Source organism: Musca autumnalis, unplaced genomic scaffold (assembly GCF_047663935.1).
Source record: "Musca autumnalis isolate F117 unplaced genomic scaffold, ASM4766393v1 scaffold_1, whole genome shotgun sequence".
In the NCBI taxonomy this organism is placed as follows: Eukaryota; Metazoa; Arthropoda; class Insecta; order Diptera; family Muscidae; genus Musca; species Musca autumnalis.
This window is the reverse complement of record NW_027411644.1, coordinates 224064843-224091556: the sequence shown is the minus strand read 5'-3', so window position 1 is coordinate 224091556 and position 26714 is coordinate 224064843. Positions and strand designations below refer to the sequence as shown.

General features: G+C 38.5%; 2 protein-coding genes across 2 annotated transcripts in view; both read right to left on the bottom strand.

The window, feature by feature from the left end:
• Positions 1 to 26714, bottom strand: part of Obp83cd (Odorant-binding protein 83cd) — a 540642-nt gene that overhangs the window by 323039 nt on the left and 190889 nt on the right. The window lies entirely within an intron of this gene.
• On the bottom strand, positions 8339 to 9019 carry LOC141390905 (uncharacterized). The gene has a single exon (XM_073963842.1). It carries the CDS (start codon positions 9017 to 9019, stop codon positions 8339 to 8341), a length of 681 nt encoding a protein of 226 aa, XP_073819943.1.

The following is a 26714-nucleotide window of genomic DNA, read 5'->3' as shown; positions in this document are numbered from 1 at the left end:
AAATGTTGCACAGTAGATTCTGATACCAGGATTATTTTTACTTTTAATATTATGTTACAAAAGAAGCGTTATAATTTGTTTTCTTAATTGTACGATTAGAAGGTTTTGGACTCGATGACAAACACTTTGATGGACTTATTGAACCCCACATAATTATTCACTAATAATTATTTGAGAGACACTCCTCTCGATAGTTACCGCGCCCATAAGCTTTTTACTTGGCCACCGTAGTATTTAGAGCTTTGTCAGGAAGCATGAACTTGTCCACAAAAAGTAGGACATCGCTGTAAACAAGACTACAAAATGTCCAAAGAATCATCGAGCAGTCTTTAAACTGCAGTTATGTTAGACTTGTATAAGAGACCTGAAGATGTTGTCCAAACATATTCGCTTGATGTACTTTTGGAAGTAATCTTGCGAACCATATTAGGTTCGATTTTAGACCGAATCGGTTAGTCCCTTCGACCATTTTAGTGAACTTTAATGGCGGAGGCACCGATATGACTTAAATTAAATTTGGACAAAACATTACGAGATCCGTAACTTGGAACGAGAGTTATCATGAGTTCCAACCTGCCAGACAAACATAGATACACACGGACGGACGGTTATAAGTACTTCCATCTTGGCTGAAACGAATATCGTCCAAACATATGTGAAGTCTTAAATCATTATTTTGATGACATCTATACGATACAATCCTAGTGTATATTATCTCGTAATCTAAAGTCTGAGGTTACAATTATACTTCGGTGATGATAAGTAAAATCCAAGTGACACACAAAAATTCATTTGTCTTCATTATTTTTTCATACTGTTTAGCAGCAAATTTGTCTAAAACAGAATAACAAAATGTTGGCGATGACAGTAAAACAAATTTTCTAATTGTCTTTCAATATGTAGTCCACGAAGGACCGACCCTTCATACATTGTATTCAATAGATTTTTTTTATATATTTCCATTGCCACAATACTGAACTCGTTATTTTTGTTATAACCGGATGAGTTTCAAGCCTCGAGAGCTCTATACAGTTTGAATAAATAATAGACATGGGGTATATTCATTAAGGAATTAGCATTTGACAGTGGTATGATATGACATAAAGAAGTAATTCAGATTTCATTGGAAGTTTCTCTCAAAAACAGCTTACAAACAAAAATTTTTAAAATATTTTCTTACAAAACTTGTTAATGATGTGCATTTTCTGTTCAGAAACTTAAGAAAATATAAGTTTTAATTTGAAATCTTCAAATATACAAACATTTTTATGAGAAACAAGTAAGAAAAGCGTTAAGTTCGGTCGGGCCGAACTTTTTATACCCTCCACCACAAATTTCAGCCATTTCGGTGGATTAACCGAAATTAAGCCACAACCTTCAAAATACCGAAATTCAGAAGGTACCGTTCTATGGGGGCTATATGATGGCGTGGGGGAAATACCAAATTTCAGTCATATCGGTGTGATAATGAGGCTAAAACGTCCAAAATATCAAAAATCGGGAGATATTGTATTATGGGGGCTATATCAACACGTGGACCTATATAAACATTTTATGGTAGAAATGTTTCTTAGCCTCTGGAAACACAAAATACAAAGCTACAACCGATTCTTTGGTCAAATGGGTCTAATACATTCAAAATATATTAAAATGACGCGTACTTTATATGGGGCCTTATATGGGGGCTATACCAAAACGTGGACCTATATAACCCAACTTTGGTAGGAATGTTTTCTGGCCTCTGACGACACAAAATTCCAAATTACAACCAATTCTGTGGTCAAATGGGTCTAATACATTCAAAATATATTAAAATGACGCGTACTTTATATGGGGCCTTATATGGGGGCTATACCAAAACGTGGACCTATATAACCCAACTTTGGTAGGAATATTTTTTGGCCTCTGGAGACACAAAGTACCAAATTACAACCAATTCGGTGGTAAAATGGGCCAAATATCTTAAAAATTCCTTAAAACGACGACGCGTCACGCGTCATTTTGTATGGGGGCTATACGAAAGCGTGGACCTACATAGCCCGCTTTCAATACCAAAAGTCCTACGTAAATATAACATATTTTCCCAAAATTTCATCAACCTACGTCAATCCGTTCGGACGCTAGAGTGATTTCCACAGACGGACAGACGGACAGACGGACGGACATGGCTATATCGATGTAGAATTGCACGCTGATCAAGAATATATATACTTTGTGGGGTCTACAATGATTATTTCGAATAGTTACAAACGTAGTGACAAACTTAATATACCCCCATCCTATGGTGGAGGGTATAAAAATATAATAACTAGTTACAGTAGCTTAAAAAATTTTGTTCAACCAAACCATTTCGGGGGGGGCCCGGGCCCCATTTTACTTCAATATAACTCGTCGTGGAGGGTATAACAAGTTCGGCCAGGCTGAACTTAACGCAGTTCCTACTTGTTTTTAAATGTTATATCTCCACCGATTTCCATCAAATTTAAAGAAAAGGCACAATGTTTGTCGTTGTTATGTATATTTTATGAATTTCGAAGAAGGTGAGGTACCTTCCCCATGCCTTTCTTTTAAACGCTATATGTCTAAGACAAATTTATGATTATATCGGTTTCAACATACATTTTGGAAGGCAATGGGGTTGTGTGTACCCTAGGTACATATTTGGAGCCAAAATGTTGGACCACGCCCACTTTTTAAAACATGTTATATCTTGAAAACTGATGACCACATCCACTCTTTTCAAAATATTATTTTTTCAAAACTACTGAAAATAATTTCATGCAATTTTCAGCAAATACTAAGGCTTTCCAAAGTGTTATATATTTGTTAATGAATTTCGGAGAGCCTATTGTTCTGAAATCGCTCTATTTGTTAAACTTATAAACACATCGTTCTGCAAATTCATTTGCGAGACAACGGTGATAGTTTCACCAATCAAACTAACGAAACGATTTTTATGAAATTTTCTGTAATTTGCCGAGGTACACGATGACATCAATATCGGAGGTGATACGGTACCTCCCCTATTAAAAAAATTATATATTTACTATTGGATTAAATGATGCAGTTCAACGGAACAAAAAGCGTTGATCCCTTTGAAAAAACTAAAACAGGTAAAAAAGTATCAGTCGGCTTTGCCGACAAAGATATATCCTCAGCATATGTGAATTAAAACTCTACGTACAGATCAACACAATTGTTGAATTTTTGCCAGAAGACCTACTGGTCTTCTCACAAAGGTCTACTGGTCTTGTCATCTTGTTTTCTGTGAGAAGTCATCCCTTTATAAAGGAGCTATTGGTTTCCTATGAAAGACATTGTGGCCTCGATGGGAAACCCTACTGATTACACTGTGACACAAAATGGAAGTCAACGTCTGGAGGTGTAAAATTTCCTTTGGCAATGAAAGGCCCTATCGAGTATATTAAGAACCCCAAAGGATCTAATTGCTGAAGTTTCTGATTTTTTGACGATATTGTTTCATCTTTTTTAGATAACCTGTTTCAGTTAAATAGAATAAGGAATCTATTTATTGACTATTTTGTCCTTCTAGTTCAGTTCGTTCTTGTTCTTTTTGTTCCTGAATTGAAAAAGTAACACAAGATCATATTTACTACATGAAAAATTCTACAAAAATATTCCTCCAAAAAATTTATGTAGGTTCCCCACATCCAAGATGTCGATATTGTCACTTTTTCATTATCCTTTCTCAGTTTTATCCGTTCCTTTCTCAAAAAAACCGTATGTTTATGTATTTCGTATAAGTTATTAACTATGTATGAAATTCGGATGGTTGCTGTGTTATGATTTTTTTACAACCCCATATCCTTGTAACTTCTTTTGATGAGCTTTAACAAAAAAATCGATCAAATTTTAAAATTCGATAATCTTAAAATCGATAAACATCTAGTAAAGACATCAAAATCTTGTAAGTCATTGATCAATTTTATTTTTCAAATTGTCTCTGCCGGTTTATGACCAAAAATTTCAGTTATGCAAAAAAAAAGGAAACAGGGACGTTTATCAATCCAAAACATTATCAATCCAATCCGACAAAGTCCATTAGAGATAAAATCTGTTACTAAATTTAATATCCTCAATGAAAAATTTGGTTTGACAATAGACCCGAAGTAATAAGGTATGAAATACCTATTTTTGAGTTGGAAAGTATAAAAGGCTTTTAAAACCATCAGAACCAGCTCTTGGGAAACATCACCAATCCTGATATAAATTATATCAAAGAAAACTACGAGATTTTTTTAAAGGACTTAATTCTTAATCTAGAAATAAACCAAGGCTCATTCTTCAAGACAAATGAGAAAATTAGAATCTTCTTTCTAAGAGCGCATAACACTCCTACTTCTGCTTTAGACCATGTAGTGATAAACATAACTTATCATAAAGGCCGATATCAAGACCGGACTTTTGCTCAAAAATGGCATGAATTAGGAGAATAAATTAAATATAAATACAATTATCGATAATCATTGATTGGTTTCCTTTTAAAAATATATCAAGTACGACAATATCTAGAAGATTCGCAAATTCTTTGATGGCAACAATATTAAATAAAATAAATATTTTACATATAGTTACTGTTGTACACAAGGGTGAAGTGTGTATCATTTGATTAAGTCCCTTCTGGTCGAAAGGGTGTAATTTCCCATTTCCCAAATTCCAATTTACATTAAAATTTGAGCGTAATGTTATTACAAAGCCGGCTTTAATGTTCCCGGCGGAAGTAATACATTTTCTTGGCATTTTATTTTGTACAAATTAGCAGGCATAGCTGAGCTGATGTATGACAAAACCATAATTAAAATTGTCTATATTTTTGGGTTATATTTTAGACGAATTTGAGTAATATTAAAATGAATATGAACATTGGAAAATATTCAACATCATCCAAATACCACAGAAGTTTGTTGATTGGAGTACAAATGTTTGTGAGCCTGCCTCACAACACAAAAGTCATGAAGATGTGTAACCATGTTTGTTCAAACTATTCAAACTGGCATTGTAGTCCAGATCGTTTTTTTCCGCTGGCCCCTCTTTCATCTAAAAAACAGACAACAAAGTATTGGCAAATACAACAAAGAATAGGAAAAGCTACATTCAAATAATAGGCGGCTATAAAAAAAAACGAACAAAAAAGCGACTAAAAAACTAACAGTTGCGAAGAGAACGGAAGGAAACTGTGCTAGAAAATCGGAAATAAACCGCGAGCAAAGTATTTGTTATGCGGTAAAAATGCATAAAAATTCCAAGACCGGCATTTATTCAAATTTATGCCGTAACCTGTCCTAACGTAACTAATGCCATGTTTCAAAAGTAATATCGCCAAAAATGGGCAAACCAGCAGCAGCAGAGGAGAAATAACAACAACTATAACAAGTGTGGTGCAAAACCCAAAACTAGCAGTCACTGTTGCTGCCACAGAAGTACCACTACAAAACACCATCAGCTAACGAACCACTCCAATTGTTCGTAGGTCGTGGTATTGGATGAAGGTAATATTTGTACATTTCAAATATTACAGAATGAAGAATGCAGCATAAAACCAAACAGCGAACTAACCAACCAGGCAGCTGGAAAACCGACCTACGGACACATTTACACACACACACACATGGACAAACATTAACGAATAGTATTTTGAAAATAATATCATGTTACAATGAGGTCTAAACTATTTCCACCGTACTGCAACAATTGCAACTCCCACACAAACACACACGCACAGATATGTATATATGTTTTACTAGGCATACAATTTATATTACTCGAGGATAATTTGATACAGTGTTGTAAAACAAAAAGTTGGAAAGTTAAAAGTATATATACTTGTTTGGGGTTTGGAGACTTATTTTTTATTAGTCATTTCAAACAATAACCCAGCAAAAAAACCTTAGTAAATAATGGGTTTCTATAGTATTTTTCGTAGTCGTAACTACTTATAAAACCCCCTACTAACCCATTATTTTTACAAGGGCATGTCGCACTGAATTACTAGTTATTCAATGGCCACTGGAAGTTGAAAAATAAGCTATAAGCTAAAAAAGAATATTTTCTATTTTTACAGTGTTTTTTATTTAACAAATTTCAAATTTAGTAACTCATTATTAACACAGTTGCAGTTGACCAATCGAACTGAAACTTTGAACACATTTCAGATTTGGATGACAATATATGAATATGAAACCAAAACCAATATGGGTTAATTTTTTCTATAGCCCCCATATAGCGGTACCACCCGATTTCAGGTGTTTTGAGGATTTTGTCTTTATTTTTAGTTCCAATTGGCTGTAACTTGGCATTTGGAGTTCCCAATTGTACTGAAACTCCCCTACCAAAAATTGTGGACATGGGCAGATTTTGGTGTAGCCTGCATATAACGGTACCACTGGATTTCAGGCAATTTAAAGTTATTATCTATATTTTCGGCCTAAATTTACTGTAATTTGGTTACAACTTCTCAGTGGTCCAAAAAATGTTAAAAATAAAAATAATTAAAAAATTAAGTTTCTGTTGTACTTAAAACTAGAAAATAATTTTTTCGCTTAGCATTAATAAGTATATAAAGTAGATTGGCGTAGGTGGCCAAATAACGGATATATCGTAATAGTCGGTAATAATCCCATTTTTTCAATTTTTTTAATCACGCTACTGTACGCAATTTTGACCCGATTGTCACGAAATTTTGAGGGGTAATGGGGGTCCCATAGAGGAAGAATCTTATTTTGGTGATGGTCAGATAATATTCAGGGGTCGGAATGGGCAAAAAACGTATGTGGACAAAAATTCAAAGTTTTATTCTTATGTGAATATCTCCGCTTTTAGTAGTCGTATTCCTCATCAATGGATGAGGAAAATATCACCTTTATTATAACGCAAAATACTAGTAGGTTGGCACACAAACCACTTTCCCATTTTTTTATATGATATGTATATATAGTCCTTTTAATTCCGACTGGAACATAGGGCCGTCACAAATGTTTTCCATCTATCTCTATCCATGGCAAGGTTTTTCATTTCACTCCATGTTATTCGGCTCTCTTTTAATTCAGATTCGTCTCGAACCTTGGGGATTGTACTCGATTAGTTGTTTGGTTACGTCGGTCGAAGCTTTTCTCATGGTATGACCAAGCCATCTGTATTTCTTTCGTTTAATTTCTTCTTCCAGTGGTTGTTGATTCGACATATTCTACAGAGCATTGTTGGTTATGGTGTTGGGCCAGTAAATACCACATATGCGACGCAGGCACCTATTCGTAAATGCTTGCATGGAGCGCAGTTGGTTCTTTGGAATCATCCAGGTTTCACAGCCATATAACAAAACAGATTTTACATTGCTGTTTAATACTTTTAGTTTGGTTCCCGAGGATATAGTCCTATCTCTCCATAGTTTATTAAGTATTCCAAATGCACTTTTAGCTTTGTTGAGTCTACTTTGTATGTCTTTGTCGCTACCGCCATTTGTAGTTATGATGCTGCCGAGATAATTGAATGAGGATACATCTTCAATTGGCTGGTTCATAACTTGGAAGTGGTTGGTGTTTCCGCTATGTATTCTCACTGATTTGGTTTTTGCTATATTGATGTGAAGTCCAGCTCTAACAGTTCTGTCCGTAAGATTTGTAAGTTTTGAAGAAATATCGGAGAATCAGTGTGACAGAAGACAAATGTCATCTGCGTAGTCAACATCATCTAAATTTCCATGTAGGCCTATTGCCACTCCACATTGTTCTGCCATAGCTCTTATCATAATAACATCAAGAACAATGTTAAATAGAAGCGGCGATAGGACGCAACTTTGTCTTACTCCAACATTAACCTTTATTTCTTCACTTACAAGGCCTTCGTGAGATATACGGCAATGTGCATCTTTATATAGATCTTTGATCAGGTTAATTATTTTACGGGAAACACCTTTACATTCCAATGCATTCCAAATAGCATTGTGGTGGATTGTGGCGAACGCTCGTTTAAAGTCCACAAATATTAGATACAGTGGAGAACGTCATTCAGCAGACTGCTCCACGATCACTCGGATGCTGTTAATGTGGTCTACACATGACTTGTTTGGTCTGAAACCTGCTTGCTCTGGTCTTAGTTGGGGTTCAATAATTGATGATATGCGCTTATGAAGAATAAATGCAATGATTTTATTTAACATATTTAGCAAGGTTATCCCTCTCCAGTTGCTAACGTTTTGAAGATCGCCTTTTTTGGGTAACTTTATGGCTAATCCCTCTTTTAGTTGTTTCGGCAGATGCTCGTTTGTCCAAAAGTGATTAATAATTGGGTATATTAATCTTGTCGTTAGCTGAATATCAATTTATAAGATTTCAGGAGGTATGCCGTCTGTCCCTGCCGCTTTTCCACTTTTAAGTTGCTGGACTGCTTCCGATATGTCGGCCGGTATTGGAGTTAAAACATTAATATCTTCTCTGATGTTGTTTGTGTGCTGCATTGGATCACAGTCACATATATTTATATTTTCATTGTTGCTCGTTGTCAATAGTCCTTTATAGTACTTTTCCCAGATTTTCAACTGCTTGTCCTTATCGAATGTAAGGATTCCATTTTCATTTTTGAGGGGTTTTGCGCTACATTTGTTGTTTCCTGCAATTTGTTTTGTTATTTTGTATAGGTCTTTCAATCTTCCTGTCCCGCTGGCTTTTTCTGCTTCTTCTGCAAGACTTTGTATCCAGTTCTTCCTATCTTTCCTGGCACTTCTTTTTACTTTCTTATTTTCAGAGCTGTGTTGTCTTAAATTTTCTCCTTTTTGATTGGGAGAATTGGCCTTGTTGATTTCGGCTTTCAACTGTTTCCTCTTTTCAATGTGTTCCCATGTTGTGTCTGAAATCCATGGTTTATTATCTTTTTTGGTGTAGCCAATTTCATTTATTGCCGTTTCAGTGAACGCAGATGTTATCTTTTTGCAATATTCTTCAATTTCTTCATTCTCTGAGAGGTTGTTGACTTTTTCCTTCAGTGATGTTGTTGCAGGTGTCATGGTTGTTGAGTTTTGTGATGTCCAATGATCTTCTCATACTTCTGTTGTTGCGAATTACAGATCGAAGTTTTAATCGTATATCAGCTACAACCAGGTGATGGTCGCTCGCAACGTCTGCTCCTCTTTTCCTTTCTCACATCAAGCAGGGATCCTCTCCACATCTTGCTGATGGCAATATGATCTATCTGATTCTCAGTTAGCCTATCCGGGGAAACCCAAGATACTTTGTGAATTTGTTTGTGCAGGAAAAGTGTTCCGTCTAATACAAGGTTGAAGTTGTCGCATACTTCTAGTAGCAGCTCTCCATTTTCAGATAGGTGACCAAGTCCATGTTTGGGCATAACATTTTCACGGTTGCGGTTGTCACTCCCAACCTGTGCATTGAAATCACCCATTAGAATTGTAATGTCGTCATGATTAATGTTGTTAAGCACATTCGATAGTTCGCTATAAAAACGTGATTTGCATTCCATATCCATGGGTCTTGCTTTTGTTTTAAGTCGGACCACAATTATTCTATCTGTGTGTGGTTTCCACTCAATTAGAGCTTTTTTGGCTTCTGCAGAAAGGAGGACTCCAACGCCGCTAGCTCGGGGTTGGTCGGTTTTCCCGAGTACACAAATTTTGATCCACCGATAGTGTTGATTTCTTCACTATCTGGCCATCTCACTTCGCTTAAACCAAGTATCAGCATTTTGTAGTTGATGAATTCTTTTTCTATCTGAGCAAGCTTCGATGGTTCCAACATAGTACGTACATTCCAAGAGCCTATTCGTGTCCTTTGTTTCATTCCAATGGTCGTCATCGAGGGGGTTGGTGTTTGATTTTCATTTATAACGGTTTCAGTAATCAATGTGTATTCGGATGGGTAGATGATTGGTCTGAGGCATCCTAGACTGGTGCTGAGGTTGCCAGCTTTGCCACCAGCCTGGCAAAACGCCGCTCGTATTAGCTTCCACTACATAACTATGAAGTGGTCCCCAGGGAGTACCACGCGGAGGCCATTGCTTCTGCAATGGGACCAAGATATTGATCTACGAGCCGACTTGACTTGTCTTATTAAGGATTGTGGGAACACATTACCTTCTGCTTATTTGGATTGTAAGTCTTAGAAAGGGTCACTTTAGCCACTTTACCTTATGCAGCCCTTACTCCCCAATATGAAATGTACTGGCGAGTATCTTAGTCTAGGTTGGATGCGTTTAAACAATGAAGACATTCTGAGCTTTGAAATGTTCCCAATTACGTTATAAAAATTAGTGAAATGCTTGTGATGTTGACCAATTCCCAATTTATTTTATTTAGGCGTATATAAAATTTAATATTAATTATTTTGGTTAAGTTCGCCCTAAGACATTTGATATAAAAGGAGGATAGGTGAAAACTTTAGTATCTTCCTAATGGAAATATTTACGAGTGAAATGCTTATACACAGGGGTAGTGGTGTAGGGTATCACATGGTCGGCCTCGTACCGACTATAGTCTTTGCTCACTTGTTTTATATTATTTCGCTCTTTGCTGGATTTGAACACACTTACTTCTGCTTTGTAGCCGAACGCACCACACACTGCCACGCGTACGAACATTAGGGATGGTTTAATCGTTTAACTGTGGTTACATCACCACCAACTGTTCTCTGTCTTGTTAGAAAAAAGTACCCGCTCGAGGACCTGCGTTGGACACACCACCATAGGATTTGTAGTCGGAAGAACACGTTCTGTGCCACCGTAATCATAACTTAATAAGGAGTAATATAAGTAGATATTTTTGTTTACATTACTTTGTAATGGGTTACATAATGAGTTACGGATCCCTGGAAATGATTATATGTTTTTTAAGACAACTTTTATTACGGACTGCGTTTTTTATGAAAATATGTAGTGCGAACATCAAGGTGAACTTTGGAACCAACAAAACCAAAATACTAAATTTTTTTTATAGATAACTTAGTTTAGGTGGGTCGATACAAAACATTTGATCCATAAGTATAGATTTTCAACCGCTCCGCTCATTTTCATTTATCGGTCCACTTTATCGGGTACCTTCCACACAAGATGTCAGGAAATACTTATCGGATCTCAAATGCCTAATGAGCACGAAAACTTACGAATTGTGTATCCGATTTGAACAACATTTTTCACACCGTAAAATTTCTTCAAAACATACATCAAGTCACAGAAAGATCTATATTTGACACGATATTCGCATACCAACCTCACAAAAGTTTAACAATTTAGCTTAAGTGCAGTTTAAGAGCTGTTCGAAGATTGTTTGCAAATGTTTCCTGGTAGTACTTCTTGTAGTGTTGTTTACATCCATTGTATCGCTGTTCCGATTATATCGGTTTTCATGGTGACTACCTAAGGTACCCGATCGGAACACTCCTTCATGTACCTCCAACATTTCAAACATTTTGGCAAACGTTCAGTTTTGGAAGGCTTCTCGGATCGTCATAATTTATTTTGCCGCATGTTGTGCCTGCGGCCCCATTTACCACGGTACAATTTTTAAGGGTCAAGTTAATGATTCTTGAGATAATGCAGCATCTAATGGCTGCCCAAAAGTTCAAAATGTACAGTTTAGGGACATTTCTGCGATCGTTGGTTTCAAATTATTATAGCTGTAATGTTGGCGACATTTCCTGAGAATGGTTGAAATACTCAGGAAATGTCGCCCAACTTCTCTTCAAGTGTTGTAATAAGCCACGTCGTTCGGACTCGGCGATAAACAGTAGGTCCCATATCATTGAGCTAATATGAATCGGGGTGCACTCATTGCTATGGGAAAGTCTCACTTCTCCACTCTGACTACCTCATAACAGGTAGTCATCGCAACTCATTATTCGAGAGTATACTCTTTATCAGTGGTAAGTTCATACTGACTATTGAACTCATTCCAGCGTGCAGTGCAGATGCTTGAGATCGTCCTTTCAGTAAAGTGACGAAAGACACGAGTGGGGTGGAAGAGAAACTTATTCGTCTACTTTGCCGCCTGTTTCCCTAATTTAAATTTGAAGGCTGTTTTCAGTTGAGCATAATTATCAAATCCTCCGCAAAGTGTTTCTCAATGCTCGGTGATTTATTCGACCCATGATAATGCGGTCCAGTACATGGTGCTGGCAGCAGATGAATTTGAGTATTGGGTAACCTTTATCATCGAAGATTTCCTGCAATCAAACTACAACGCTTTTAATTGTGTAGGTATTGTATTGGCAACAATTAACAAAGTTGACATAAACACTAACATAGAGGCGGATCGTACACACCGATCAATAGCGAATATTATGGAACCACTACTCCTCGCCTTGATGAAAAACAGCTGCTCAACATCAGCATGAATTCCGGAAAATGCGCTCGAGGACTGAATCAGCACAGGCCGTGCGACCGTTCAGTCTTGTATAAAAAAGTTGTCGTTTGTGGAATTCAGAAATAAGAAGTCAACAAGTAAAAAAGTATCAGTAGGCTTTGCCGCAGAGATATACCCTCTGCCTATGTGGATTGAAATACTTTTTTCATAAAAAAATGGCATATGAACCGACAAAAATATGGATAGTATTAAAGCGCAAAAATTTGCTGGAATAGGGCTTTTTTACCATACTAGCCTACGAAAAACATAATATCTCTATAAACAGGAAGGATCTTCGAAAAGACTCTTAACCACACAAAAATGTTGAACATGTGTGTGGGTGGTACCCCAGAGATCGGACAGATAGGGCCCACATTTGAACATATACTAAGTTTCTACAATATTTAGAGAATTAAAGTTTGGACCAAATCGGTTACTACTTCTATGAGATATCGCGCGTATCATTTAGCGAATATTTTCGAACTTTTGTGGGGGAGGTACCGTAGGGAGTGGACCTATAAGCACCACCTTCCAATTTCATCTAATATTCGAAGAAATATTACGATATCCAAAGTGTGGCCGAATGTAGTATTCGGTTCGAGCTCTCCAATCACTACATATGGTGCCATAGGGGTTTTTTACAACATTCGGGCTGTTTTCTCAAGAAGTATGGACTTGCCCCGGAAAAAACTTTTACTGTCGTAATTGAGGCAGCGAATGCAAGTTGCTTCAAGTAAAATTTATCCAGAAATTTGTGTGGGATTTACCCGAAGGAGTGGACAAATATAGTCCTTGTTCGAACCTGACCTATATCTGGTATATTAAGATGTGCAAAGTATGCACCAAATCGGTCTCACCCATCAAGAGTTATCGTGCGCACAATATTTCCGAACATTTTTGAACTATTGTGGGGGAGGTACCTGAAGGAGTGGACTTAAACTATGTTTGAACAAAATATTACTAAGGCCAAATTTTGGATCGAATTGGCAGATCCGTTCGAGGGTTATCTTGCGCTCCAACTAACTCACGCAGTGTCATAGGGGTTTTTCGCAACTTTCAGGCTATTTTCTCAGGAAGTATGGACTTGACCCTGATTAAACTTGTTCCGTCGTATGGGGGCAGTGAATACAAGTTGCTTAAACAAAAATCAAAGCGATTCGAGAGAAGGTCCTAAACTGAACTTATCCGAAATTTTGTGTGGGAGGTACTTGAAGGAGTGGACTGATTGAGTCCATATTGGAACGTCATCTAAGTATGGTAGACATTTCACGATTTACAAAGTATGGACCAAATCGGTTACTCCCTTCAAGAGTTATCGTACGTACAAATTTTCCGAACATTTTCGAACTTTTGTGGGGGAGGTACCAGAAGGAGTGGAGCGATATAATCCATCTTCGAACTTAAGCTAAGTTTGGACAAAATATTGGGAAAGCCAAACTTTGGACCGAATCGGTTGATCCGTTCGAGAGTTATCGTGCGCACCAGCCAGACAGATGGACGGACATTGATCAATCGACTCCAAATTGTCTGAAACTTATTTCGCCAAACATACTTGGGGTCTAAAACCATAATTTCGATGAGGCACATTTTGCCCGTATGAAAGTGTGTATACCCTCGTTAGGATAAATGCTGAAGGTATAAAAACCGGTGAAGTGAAACAAGTTATTCCCCAAGGCGGGGTAATATCTCCGGAACTGTTTAACCTATACATTCTGAATGATTGTACGATTTTGGAGTCCAGTTCTCTCGTCGATGACATTTGTGGAATATGAATATGGAGGTCGGAAATTAGGCTCTCGACCACTAAGTACCCCAAGATATTGGGTGTAAGGTTCTCAAGTAGCCGTTCTGCGGTAAGTGTCATTAGATTCAAACCTGTCAGAATGACGCCCTGAGGGCTGCAACAAGGTGCATGCTTATGACACCAGTGGACCATCCCCAGGAGGTTACGAATATTTTACATGATTCTCGCCTTTACAACTCTAACCAGGATGCACCATGTACCGGGGACCGTGATATAATGCGCCGACCAGCGCCCCTTTGGAATTACTCAGAGTACTCTTAAGGAATAGTAGCTATCCACAGAGCCTCCAATTCAATTCCGTGGGTACCAATTCGGAGATCCACAATTATGAGTTTCACTTACCTCTAGGTGGGGAATTGAGGACTACCTTACACCTCATCTGCTCTGTGGGTCACAGCACCCGCTTGAGAATGCAACTCCACACCGAGCCGTAGCTCTATCCACGATTGGCGTCCAAACCACAACCACCAGGTGCTCGACAGATCAACAGATCTAGGGGCTTTTGACTCCCGCGGTACCAGAATGAATGAAAAGTTCAAATAAAAATTGGCAGTGCTTTTGCTATCGGAAGAACTTTACGACTAATTTTTATTGGTCACTAAATTACGGAATAATATGGTTACCGATAATATAATCATTTTTATTTCATCGATTGAATGAGTTAGAGAATCGCACTACTGATCTCGTAACCGACTTACTTCCATTTTGTGTCTCCTCATGGCACAAGTGGGAGGAAACGAATATTTTAACGGTATATCAACACAACAGAATGCTGTCGATGTAGTACCTAAAAAGGCGTTACAGCCGTGAGTAAATCTTGCAACGATCTATTTGGCAGGCTTCTCAGGCATGTCAAGAAATATGTTAATGATATGCCAGATGAAAAGGCAAACACGAGTGGTTTCGAACAGTTAAGATCAGTATGAACCCGCCGCCTTAATTTGCATTGGTCCCGAATTGAGGGCACGATACCCAACACAAACCCTGCATGGGGATTGGGACTGCGCGATACTCTGAATGTCTTTATTTGTCCAGCTAAACACACTCTATTGCCTCCTGGTTCCTTTCGGACGCAGTCAGTCCAGATTGCAGAATTTATGAATGTGGACGCAGAAGAACCCAAACCACATAAAATAAAAAGATATACGATCGAACATATTCGCGTTGCTACAACAACTGATCGGCACATGTTGAACACATCTAACGCATCCTGAAGTCCTTCTGTGAGTTTTTCCATATTTCAATTTGGCTCGGAGCCAATGTTATTTTTTAAAGTAACTTTTCAGGGCCAAAACCTAATATTCATAGTTTTGAAGGTATTTTCCACGAGTACTTTTTCACCCGACAATGCCATGGGTTGTACCTCCTTTTGCTCGTTGCTGCATTGTCATCCTCTCACGGACTATGTGCACTGTTTTCAAAAGAGTCCGAGGCACTTTCGGAACAATCAAATATCGCTGAGCTGCCAAGGGTGAACACAGTCGCTCTCTCGCATGTATGGGTTGATGATATTGCCACCAGGTTTTTGCCCTTTGCAGTTTCTAGAGATTACAGAAGTTCCTTTTGTTTTGAATGAATGGATTGGTCCGAATTTTCAATATTTGTCTTAGATGCACTTTTGAATGGTATAACGAGTGGTTTTTTTCTCGTCCACCTAAGGACCCACAAACCTTAAGTAAAACACGAGTGTTTACAATTTCAATGTTTATTATAAAACTCTTGGTGTTTGATAGACGAACAACATGTGTGAGGAATATGGATGAGGTGTATCTTAGATAACCAATGGATAGATGACAATATGGTTGTTGTAATCGCGTTAATGGTGATCGGGTTTTAGATGTGGGCTCAATGCCGGCTACCATTGAGCCCACATCTAAAACCAGTTGTTGTTGTTGACTCGATGGCAATCGTGTATGCTTGTGTCGGTTCTGATGTATTCGGATGTTGTAGGCTATTCGGGTGACTGTCGACTCGGCAGTCGTAGGGTGTGTGGCTCGGCTCTGTGGTGTTCGGATTGCTGTCGGCTCGTCTACAATCGTCGTGTGTGTGTCTCGGCTCTGTAGTATTCGGGTTGCTGTCGGCTCGTTGACAATCGTCTGGTATGTGGCTCGGCTCTGTTGCATTCGGATTGCTGTCGGCTCGTTGGGTATGTGGCTCGGCCCTGTGGTATTCGTGTTGCTGTCGGCTCGTTGGCAATCGTCGGGTATGTGGCTCGGCTCTGTCGTATTCCGGTTGCTGTCGGTAGTAGTCGGGTGTGTGACTCGGCTCGGGTTGCTGTGGGGGAAGAGATCGGTTAATGGGAGCTGGCTAAGAGCATGGAGCTGACTATGAGCTTGAGCTGACTGTGAGCTTGCTATGAGCTGGTAGCTTTCTATGAGCTGGGAGCTTGCTAAGAGCTGTGAGCTTGCTAAGAGCTGGGAGCGTGTAAGCGCTGAGAGCTTGCTATGAGCTGAGAGCTTGCTATGAGCTGGGAGCTTGCTATGGGCTGGGAGCTTGCTAAGAGCTGTGAGCTTGCTAAGAGATGAGAGCTTCCTATGAGCTGGATCGAATCGTAGCTAACTAGTATGGTAGACTGCGGACGAGCCACACGTCTATTCGTACTTTGTTCGACGGGTGATCGACGACTTGGGTGAATAAAACCAGAATACATATTCGGGTGGTTGCACGAAGTGAATGAGAATTATTATTGAATGGGATTGTTGTTGACTGCACTGAGCCCAACATATACTCTATAATGGATGGATAGGCCACTATTGAGTATGGGGTAAGTTTGATACTGACGATGTAATGGAAATATTAAGGTGGGTTGGATATCAATGCGGGTCGAATGAGATGTGAGAATTGTATGAAACGGTCACGTTACAATGGGTACATCTCTTTTATTTAGACTATATTCCTTATTCGTTTTAAATTTATCAAAACTTGCAAAATAATGACCGCTCATAAATTTGGTTCCTGAAAAAAAAAAACAGAAAACACACATCAATAGAAAATGGACTATGCTTTTTCCCTTCAAATTGAATGTAAACGGTGTAGTTACCATAAAAGAACCTGAAGAGCGATTGAGCATAAATTCAGGAGAGTTTCCTACCACAATTATAAAAAGGGCATGTCCTTTCGTTCCTCACTACTTTTTTTTAAATGTAAGAATCAGAAAAAATACTACTTTTCAAAGATATCTATTCCGCAAGTACCCAAATTTCTAACGGAATTTCCTGTTATTTGACAATGGATTTTTCTGTGTTTATGGTGCAGCCCTGCTCAGAATTGTGAAATTTGTACCTTTTATTCTCTTTCGGTTTTTGTTGAATCATAAATAAGTAAATCTATTTGAATTGTTTTTGAATTTTTTAACTGTTTAATATGGAGAATAGTTTTTGACGAGGTTAAAAACTGAATGAAGCATCGAAGGAAACTTTCAAAAAAAAAAAAAAAAACTTATTACTTACTTATTTCTCTTAAATGCTATTTTATTGTAAGGCGGGCTTGTGTAATATAATATTTGATATTTCTCGTTGACAGTTTTTCAAAAAATTGCACTACAAGACTATAGCCTGCTGTACACTCTATACAATTGTCAGATTTTCGGCTGTTCTTTCAAAGGCAATATTCGCTAAAGTCCGATGTTAATTTTTCGGAATACTGTAGAATAATAAATTGGCCAGAGACAAGAGTTTATACAAAACCAATTCGGATGCTTTTTGAGAGAAATGGCAAATAAAAGTCGTGGCAGTAAAAGGCTCGCTCGTTCACCCACTCGCTCGGTGGTATTGCAATTCATTTTGAAAATGCATTTACTTTGGTATTTAATTTAACATTTTTTGCATTACATTTTCCCTTGGATGTGAGGATTGTTTGAGTGAGTGTGGGTGTGTGTGAATGTTAGCATGAGTACATCAGGATAAATTTGTGTATATTTAACCGTGATTTTTTTTTTTTTTGCCAAAAATGTAACTTTTGTTGTGAAAACCCCAAAGAGGTGGTTGTTGACTACTGCGTATGCATGCACGAGTGTATGTGTGTGTGACTGTATTTGTAAATAGTTAAGCACGAAAACTGCCACAGAATACAATGGAAATTATTTATTTTGTATAAGCATGAATCTTGGCTATATGCCTTTGTTTGAGATGAGAATGAGTGTGAGTGTGTGGTTATATACGAGTATGTGTGTGTTTGTTGCCAAAGTTCGCTTGAAATTCTTTTCATTATTTCGACTCTGCTCTCAATTCACCAGTACTACCAACAACTACAACTGCAATTTATTCCATTGTTATGCAAACATTTTCATTTGCATTATGTCAGTCGTGAAGTATTTTTGTCGTTGCTGTTGTAGTTGCAACTGCAATTGTTTGCCGTGGCTGTAGTCATTCTATTCAATATTTTGTTTTTTTTTTTCGTTTGTGTATTTTTCAAATAAAAATCGAGAATTCATTGAAAATTCTAAGAAAGAAATGTTACTCTACAAATCACGACACATTGGAGATGTCTTTATTAAAGAATTTGCGATATTTGGCAGATTCTTTGGGAAGAATGTGGATTATTTATTGTAGAACTTTAATCTTCTTGCAATGCAGGTTTCTTAAGTGTTTTACTTCTAATGAAGCTTTTGTTTATATTTTTGAAATGTTTTTGTAAAAGGTCGGTTGAAGATATGTTATGAGAGAGATGTTGTTAATTTCATGAATCGGCTTTGGTAGACTTTTGCTTGTCCCCGTTTACCAGAACATTTAATACAATTACACCTTTTAGTACCATAATGTAATTGATCGAACTTTCAGCACAAATGGCAGTAAAATTGTCTTGACAGTAAGAAGTGGAAGTGGCTTGCCAGATGTTTCCAGCATTCAAACACGAAAGTGTCAGCACGAAATAATTATTTGTTTCCCACCGCTGAAAAAGTGATGGTGTCTGGCCTGGGAATCAAACCTGCACAGTGAGCGTACAAGGCGGTAATGCATACCATTGTACTACGGTTGCACCCAATTATTATAAAAATTGGACGTTATAATGTTTAGAATGCTATAATGTTGACGTAGGAGAATGATAACAAGCAACGGTCCTGAACGACTTTAACATGGCAAAGCCCAGGATTTATCTTGGTCCATCTTTTATCTCAAGTGGAGACTGTCCTAAACGGCTTTATCTTGGTTCCTCTTTCATCTCAAGTGGTGACTGACCTCCCCGTGATGTCACCTGGGGAGCTGCCTTTAACACCCGTTAAAGGTAGTGAGCTAACATGTGTCGAGCCTTCACCCATAAGAACGTTAAAAAGTTGGGTTGGGCGTTGGGCTAGTAACTTACCATCAAAAGATAGCTTACTATGAAAAAAAGGAAAAAGAAGAAAAACAAATCCCTCTAAAGTTGACGACCCCCGCAATCGTTTTAAGGACAATGATCTGCGAATCTGTATCTGGAATGTCAGGACTCTCTACCGAGCAGGTTGCGCATTGGCGGATGTACTTTGTAAATACAAAGTTGATATTATAGCCTTATACGAAGTGCTATGGAATCGGGCAGACGTAAAAATCACAAACGATTACGCACTGTATTATAGCTGCCATGAAACAAAACTAGGTGTTGGATTTAGGGTAAATCGCAGGCTTACAAATATCGTCTCCAGTTTTACTCCGGTTTATAGGAGAATTGCCACAAATTTTTTGTATAACGTCAGCCTCATCTGCCCCATGCCCCGACCGAAGAGAAAGATGAACAGACCAAGGATATATTCTATGAGCGCCTAGAGAGGACATATGACCGCCGCCCTGGCCATGACATTAAGATTGTTTTAGAAGATTTTAATACTAAAATTGGGAGGGAAAATATCTTTGGTCCTACGGTCGGCAAGTTCAGCCTTTAGGTAACATCCGACAACGGAATGAGAGTGGTCGATTTTGCAGCGGCAAAAAACATGGTAATGAGCAGCACCAGATTCCAACACCTCGTGGATACCCCCAGATGGGAAAACAAGAAACAAGACTGAGCATGTTGTGATAGATGGAAGACACTCGTCCAGTGTGTTAGATGTCCGATTGATTCGAGGAGCAAACATCGTTTCGGACCATTTCCTTGTAGCAGCAAGGTAATTTTGCGGCAAAAGTGCGATCTAACATAGGAAGGAAACTGAATGTCGAGAAGCTGCAACAGATAGCACAAGCCTACTCCGCTCAACTGACCCACATGCTGAAAGACGTCACTACTTGTTCCGATAATGTGGAAATGCGATGATAAATAATAGCCCACTCACTTCAAACTGCCGCAAAATCTGTACTTGGGTACCAAAAACCACCACCTACCTAAAAAACTATGGTACGATCAGGAGTGTCGTAAGGCCGCTGAAGAAAAAAATTGCGGCATGCAGAAAGACCCTTCAGTCAGGAGCAAACCGAGGCGCCAAGGAAAAATATCGTGAGAAGGGAAGAAATAGGAGAAGCGTATTTTCAAAAGAAAAAACAAGAAAAACTTCAATGTAAAAAACTCAGAATGTCAGAATGAAGTCCGAATATTTTTCCAGAGCGATGATGATGAAGGGAACATGGAAACTGATACAGATAGCGTTCTGAGCACTTCATGAAGCTCTTGGTATCGATGAAGAAAGCGAAGTCATGACAGCAATTATAATTATAATAACACTGTGTGTAATTTTTTGTGTCATGGAAAATTAACCACATTCTGACACTGCAGCGTGATAGAAGACGAAAAATAAGAAGACACGTGTCTCGGCGTTTTTCCCTGTTACTTCGAATTTCGCGGTTATGGGCCCCCAAAATCCTGAGGCCTTGATGTCAAAAAGGACCATTTTGTCAGGCTCATATCTTCTAAACCGCTAAGAATTTTGGTTTACTCGTGGAGACAAAGTTGTAGCTCTCATCTTAAAGAATAATAACTGTGAAGAGATAAAATCCATTCAACCTTATCTTCAAGGTCAAAATCGTTAAGGTCAAGTTTCCGTTATAATTTTTTCTCAGATTTTGGCCTACAGATATCAAACCGATCAAAATTGAATCAAACAACCAACTACAAAAATGTACCTTAGATCTCAATAAACAACTTTCTAGAACATACAAACCCTATAGAAGTGGTTCTTAAAGGTCAAAATAGCAAAACAAATGCAATTTTTATTTTCTTTTTTCGGTTTCTGTTCCATAGAAATTAAACCATTCAAAATTCAAGAAAACATTCAACCACTATAATGTAGCGAATATATCAGTAAACAACTTTGTGGAACATCAGAGCCCACTACGAACTGTTCTTAAACGTCAAAATAGCAAAAAACTTTAGAAAATATTCGATTTTTATACTTTTTTCTCCGATTCTGGTCCATAGATACCGAACCGTTCAAAATTCAGGAATACAAGCAACTACAAAAATGCACCTAAGATCTCAGTTAACAACTTTCTAGAACATATGAACATTCTAGGAGCTGCCCTTTAAGCTCAAAATTCCATTAGTTTTACCCATTCTTTCCTGGTCAGGTCCGTAAATAACAAACCTTTCAAATTTTCTAGAGTGTTGAACAGTTTGTTATTTCCGGACCTGTAGTGGAATTCTGTAACTCATTTTTTGACTTACCGACAAAAATCGGTAAAATTAAAATTCTTATAATTTCGGTAATTAACGAAATTATTCGGTAAGTTAACAATCAAAATAAAGCTGTCGCTAAGTGCTACCGATATAGACAGTGTTGTCAACTTTTATTGATACTTTTCATTCATAATTTTGCATTTTTATTTGACCGATTTTTGTCGGTAACTCAAAAAATGTGTTACAGAATTCCACTACTGAGCATTAACCATAATATAATTGTTAGTGAATTTTGAACATGAAGGACCGTTCCTAGAATGTTCATATGTTCTAGGAAGTTGTTAACTGGCATCTTAGGTAAATTTTTGTAGTTCTTTTTATTCTTGAATTTTGCACGGTTCGGTATCTATGGACCATCGGAGAAAAAAGTATAAAAATCGAATATTTTCTAAAGTTTTTTGCTATTTTGACGTTTAAGAACAGTTCGTAGTGGGCTCTGATGTCCCACAAAGTTGTATACTGATATATTCGCTACATTATGTAACGTGACAAATTGATCACATACATAAAACCAACGACAGCGCTGCCCCACTACCACAACAACATTACAACCGGCCAACGGAGATTAGCAAAGCCCCACTACCCAACAGCGTCACAACCTGCCAATCCATACTAACTGTTGGGTTCGCTTGCGTTTCAGTGGGATGTGTGTGTTACAGTGCAATTTTAGGCAAGCGACAGCATAACAACTGCAGAGTAATTCTCAAATGATCTGTGCGACTGTACACACTAATATTTCAGTTTCGTTGGCGAAAGACAGGCTTGCTACTGCAGGGAGCCAGCCATACGGGCTTGAGTACAGTTGTGTGTTCGTGGTCCGCCAACCGACACGGGAGTGTAGAGAGGTTGGGAAGTATTTTTGAGAGCTACCCCTTTGCGCGGTGGCTAATACACTTCGGGTGTTGTTCCACTCCACCTCCAGGTGTTGTTCCACTCCACCTTCGGGTGTTGTTCCACTCCACCTTCGGGTGTTGTTCCACTCCACCTTCGAGTGTTGTTCCACTCCACCTCCGGGTGTTGTTCCACTCCACCTTCGGGTGTTGTTCCACTCCACCTTCGGGTGTTGTTCCACTCCACCTTCGGGTGTTGTTCCACTCCACCTTCGGGTGTTGTTCCACTCCACCTTCGGGTGTTGTTCCACTCCACCCTCGGGTGTTGTTCCACTCCACCTTCGGGTGTTGTTCCATACCACCTCCGGTTGTTGTTCCACTAGTCAGTAGTCGTAGAATACCGTAGAGGCTAACGTAGAACTAACACTAACGAACGACAACACGAACAGCCGAGCCGAGTGCAGAATCACCGAGTAGCCGAACACCGAATCCTCGAGTGGCCGAACACATACAAACTCCGAGTGGCCACACATCTACGACACGAATCACCGAATGTCCGAACCCCGAACACATACAAACTCCGAGTGGCCGAACATCTACAACACGAATCACCGAATGACCGAACACTGAACCCTAAACACCGAGTGGCCGAACACATACGAACAACTAGTGGACGAATATCTACAACACGAATCACCGAGTGGCCGAACACATACGAACCCCGAGTGGCCGAACATTTACAACACGAATCACCGAGTTCCCGATTATCTTCAAATCGTCGCCGAACAGCGAATCATCGAATTCCCGATTATCTTCAGATCGCCTACTACCGAACAGCGAACCACCGAGTTCCCGATCATCATCAAAGCATTTACTGAATCCAAGTTGCCGATTCCCCAGCCAATTATCCTTCTTATTGTATTTAAACATAAGTAGATTATAAATTAGTTTTACATCAAAAAATATCCGATTTAACCCCCAGGAAAGGGAGAATACTCGTCTTATTATTCCGTAAGGTTTAGTGGGCCCTTATGGCGACCCTGGACACGACTAGGTCTACCCCAGCCTACGACAAAACCACGTTACAATTATTGTGGTTGAATGTTTTCTTGAATTTTGAATGGTTTAATTTCTATGGAGCAGAAACCGAAAAATAAAATAAAAATTGCATTTGTTTTGCTATTTTGACCTTGAAGAACTATTTCTGCAGGGTTTGTATGTTCTAGAAAGATGTTTATTGAGATCTAAGGTACATTTTTGTAGTTGGTTGTTTGATTCAATTTTGATCGGTTTGATATCTGTAGCAGAGTACGTAAAAATACTTTAAATAACATTTCCAATCGTTTCGTATTTTCCATAGGAACAATACAAAACGAAACATAACCCACGTTGGCCGAGCTCGCTGTTTAGTTTTGTTTTGATTACATTCGTGAGTGCAAACAAAACGAAAAGCGAAAAGTACTCATCTCCACAAGAGCAGATAGAAAACGGAATAGTACTAAACACATGTGAATAAATCAAAAACGTTTGGTGGTTGATAATATTCACTGTGGTATGCTGATTGGTGGTTGATAAAATTCACTGTGGTATGCTGATGCTAACTTATAGGGTTGTTAAGCAATCACTTGTGCGTGTGTCTGAGTGTGTCATTGACAATACGCACGGGAAACGTTTCCCAAAAATACTTTTTGTTTCGGTGGTGAATGAAACAACTCGGCAAAGCATAGTCGAAGTTACAATACAGCAATCGTATGGTTTCTATCTTTTTACATTGACAAGTTTGTGTTTTAGTTTTGGTTGTGAGAATGAAACGATTCAGAGAAGCTGAAAAGTTTGTGGCTTTGTGTGATTGGTGCGGGAATCGTTTTGTTTGTTTCCTTTCATTGATCTGTAGGCCAAAATCTGAAAAAAATTATAACGGAAACTTGACCTTAACGATTTTGACCTTGAAGATGAGGTTGAATGGATTTTATCTCTTCACAATTATTATTCTTTAAGATGAGAGCTACAACTTTGCCTCCACGAGTAAACCAAAATTCTTAGCGGTTTAGAAGATATGAGCCTGACAAAATGGTCCTTTTTGACATCAAAGCCTCAGGTCTTTGGGGGCCCATAACCGCGAAATTCGAAGTAACAGGGAAAAACGCCGAGACACGTGTCTTCTTATTTTTCGTCTTCTATCACGCTGCAGTGTCAGAATGTGGTTAATTTTTTCCCCGATTCCATATTAGCTCAATGATATGGGACCTACAGTTTATCGCCGAGTCCGAACGGCGTGTCTAAGACACCACTTTTTGTAGAGCAGTTTTACCTGGTTGAATTACTCAGGAAATGTTGCCAACATTACTGAGGGGTAGTTTTCCACCGTTGAAAAGTGTTTTGATGTTGCCTGGCCGGGGGAATCGAACCACGACCTTATGTGTGCAAGGCGAGTGTGCATACATTGCACCACGGTGGCACCCCATGACAGCAATTAATCGGCTGAAAAACAATAAAGCAGGAGGAGCTGATGGGCTGCTTGCCGAACTGTTCAAGACTGGTGGTGAAATGCATCAGTTAATTAGCGAAATTCGGTGTTCCAAGCCATGTCTGAATTTGGCATCCCTGCAATATACGACTATGCAGAATGACATGGCGGACACAAGATCAGTTGTTAAAATATGCAAGAACCTCTCCGAACCTTTGAAAAACCAAATGAGGTTTCAGACAAGTTGACAGTCTATTGTGTGACCTATTTAACATTCTACAAAGATGTAAATATACTAAGATGGGAGAAGTCAATTGTTAACATTTGTCAATAGATAGAGTTAAGCTCTGTTGTTACGATATCATAACAACATTCTGTTAAGTAGTTAACAATTTCAGGCGTTTTTAACCGCTTAGTTCATATTCAATGAACTGGAAACTGCTATGGAATACAATACTAAGTCCAACTTTTTGCTTTCCTTCAATTCGTATAAGCCGAAATGCGTTTTAATGGAGTTTTTAACATTAACATACCCCTGTTGTTGATAAAATGTTTATATACTCTGTTTCATAAACATATTTGCATTATGCACCTTTTCCAGTCTTTACGATTCTATGTCTTTGCATTCTACTGGAAAAGGTCATACGAGGTGCGAACGTGTATACGGCCAGAGATAAAAGACAAGACGACGTTTATGGAATCAGCACGATATCCAGACTCGGACCAACTGTAGATGTTCAGGCACCGCCGTAAATAGCTGTACCAGCCGACCGACATCGATATAGTACAATGTATCGAGCTACAACGATTTCATTGGCTGGGCCAAGTCAGCAGGATGGACGAAGTTATTAGTCTCAGCATATAGAAGAAAACTTGATAAACAGTTTTATAGTTACTGTATACTTAGTGATATTTGGACCAATGTGGTGCCAAAATAGCAGCACACGAAAAATAGATCGCCATTGCTAGGGAATTTTAAGGGAGAGATATTAGAAGGAAAAATGTTTTTAAAATTCTAAACTTGCGATCCGTCATGAACTTCTGGAACATATTTATAACCTCAGCTTTATGGCTTATGTGGCTACAATTACTATAATTCCAACACGCTACATCAACAATTTTTGGTACATAGGCTATGAAAAAATTCCTTAGTAGGAGCGAGCCTATTTTTGGATGTTGCTGAAAAAAGTTATGGCGTTTTTTTAGAAGAAATTATTACAAAAACGCTAATTATTGTAAGGAGGACAATTATGACTAGAAAGTTATGACGAAGGCGCAAAAGCCCTGTAACCGTCAGAAGTGTTGTGTTTTCTTGTTTCCTTTAGGTCCGAGACTGAGGGTATTTCGCACAAGCAAACTTGTGATTCATAGAGAACTGTGTCGGCAGGTTTTACGGAGCTTTTGTGCATTACCTTTAAAAGTCTGGACTTATTTTGGAATATGTGCCGTTGTAAAGGCGTAAAGGTGTAAACCAATCCGAGAGGAGCTCGTCAACTTCCCTTTTTTTCGAATTTTGTGCGGGAGGTACAAGAAGGAGTGGACCGATATAGTCCAGATTACAACCTGATACATGACTGCATAATATAATACGATGTGTAAAGTTTGGGCCAATTAGAAACTCCCTGCGAGAGTTTTATTGCGAATTTTTGACTTTAGTTGGTCTTGGAG

Bases quoted from the DNA above. Each gene is read 5' to 3' on its own strand.
- LOC141390905 (XM_073963842.1), bottom strand. From the start codon at position 9,019: ATGACACCTGCAACAACATCACTGAAGGAAAAAGTCAACAACCTCTCA.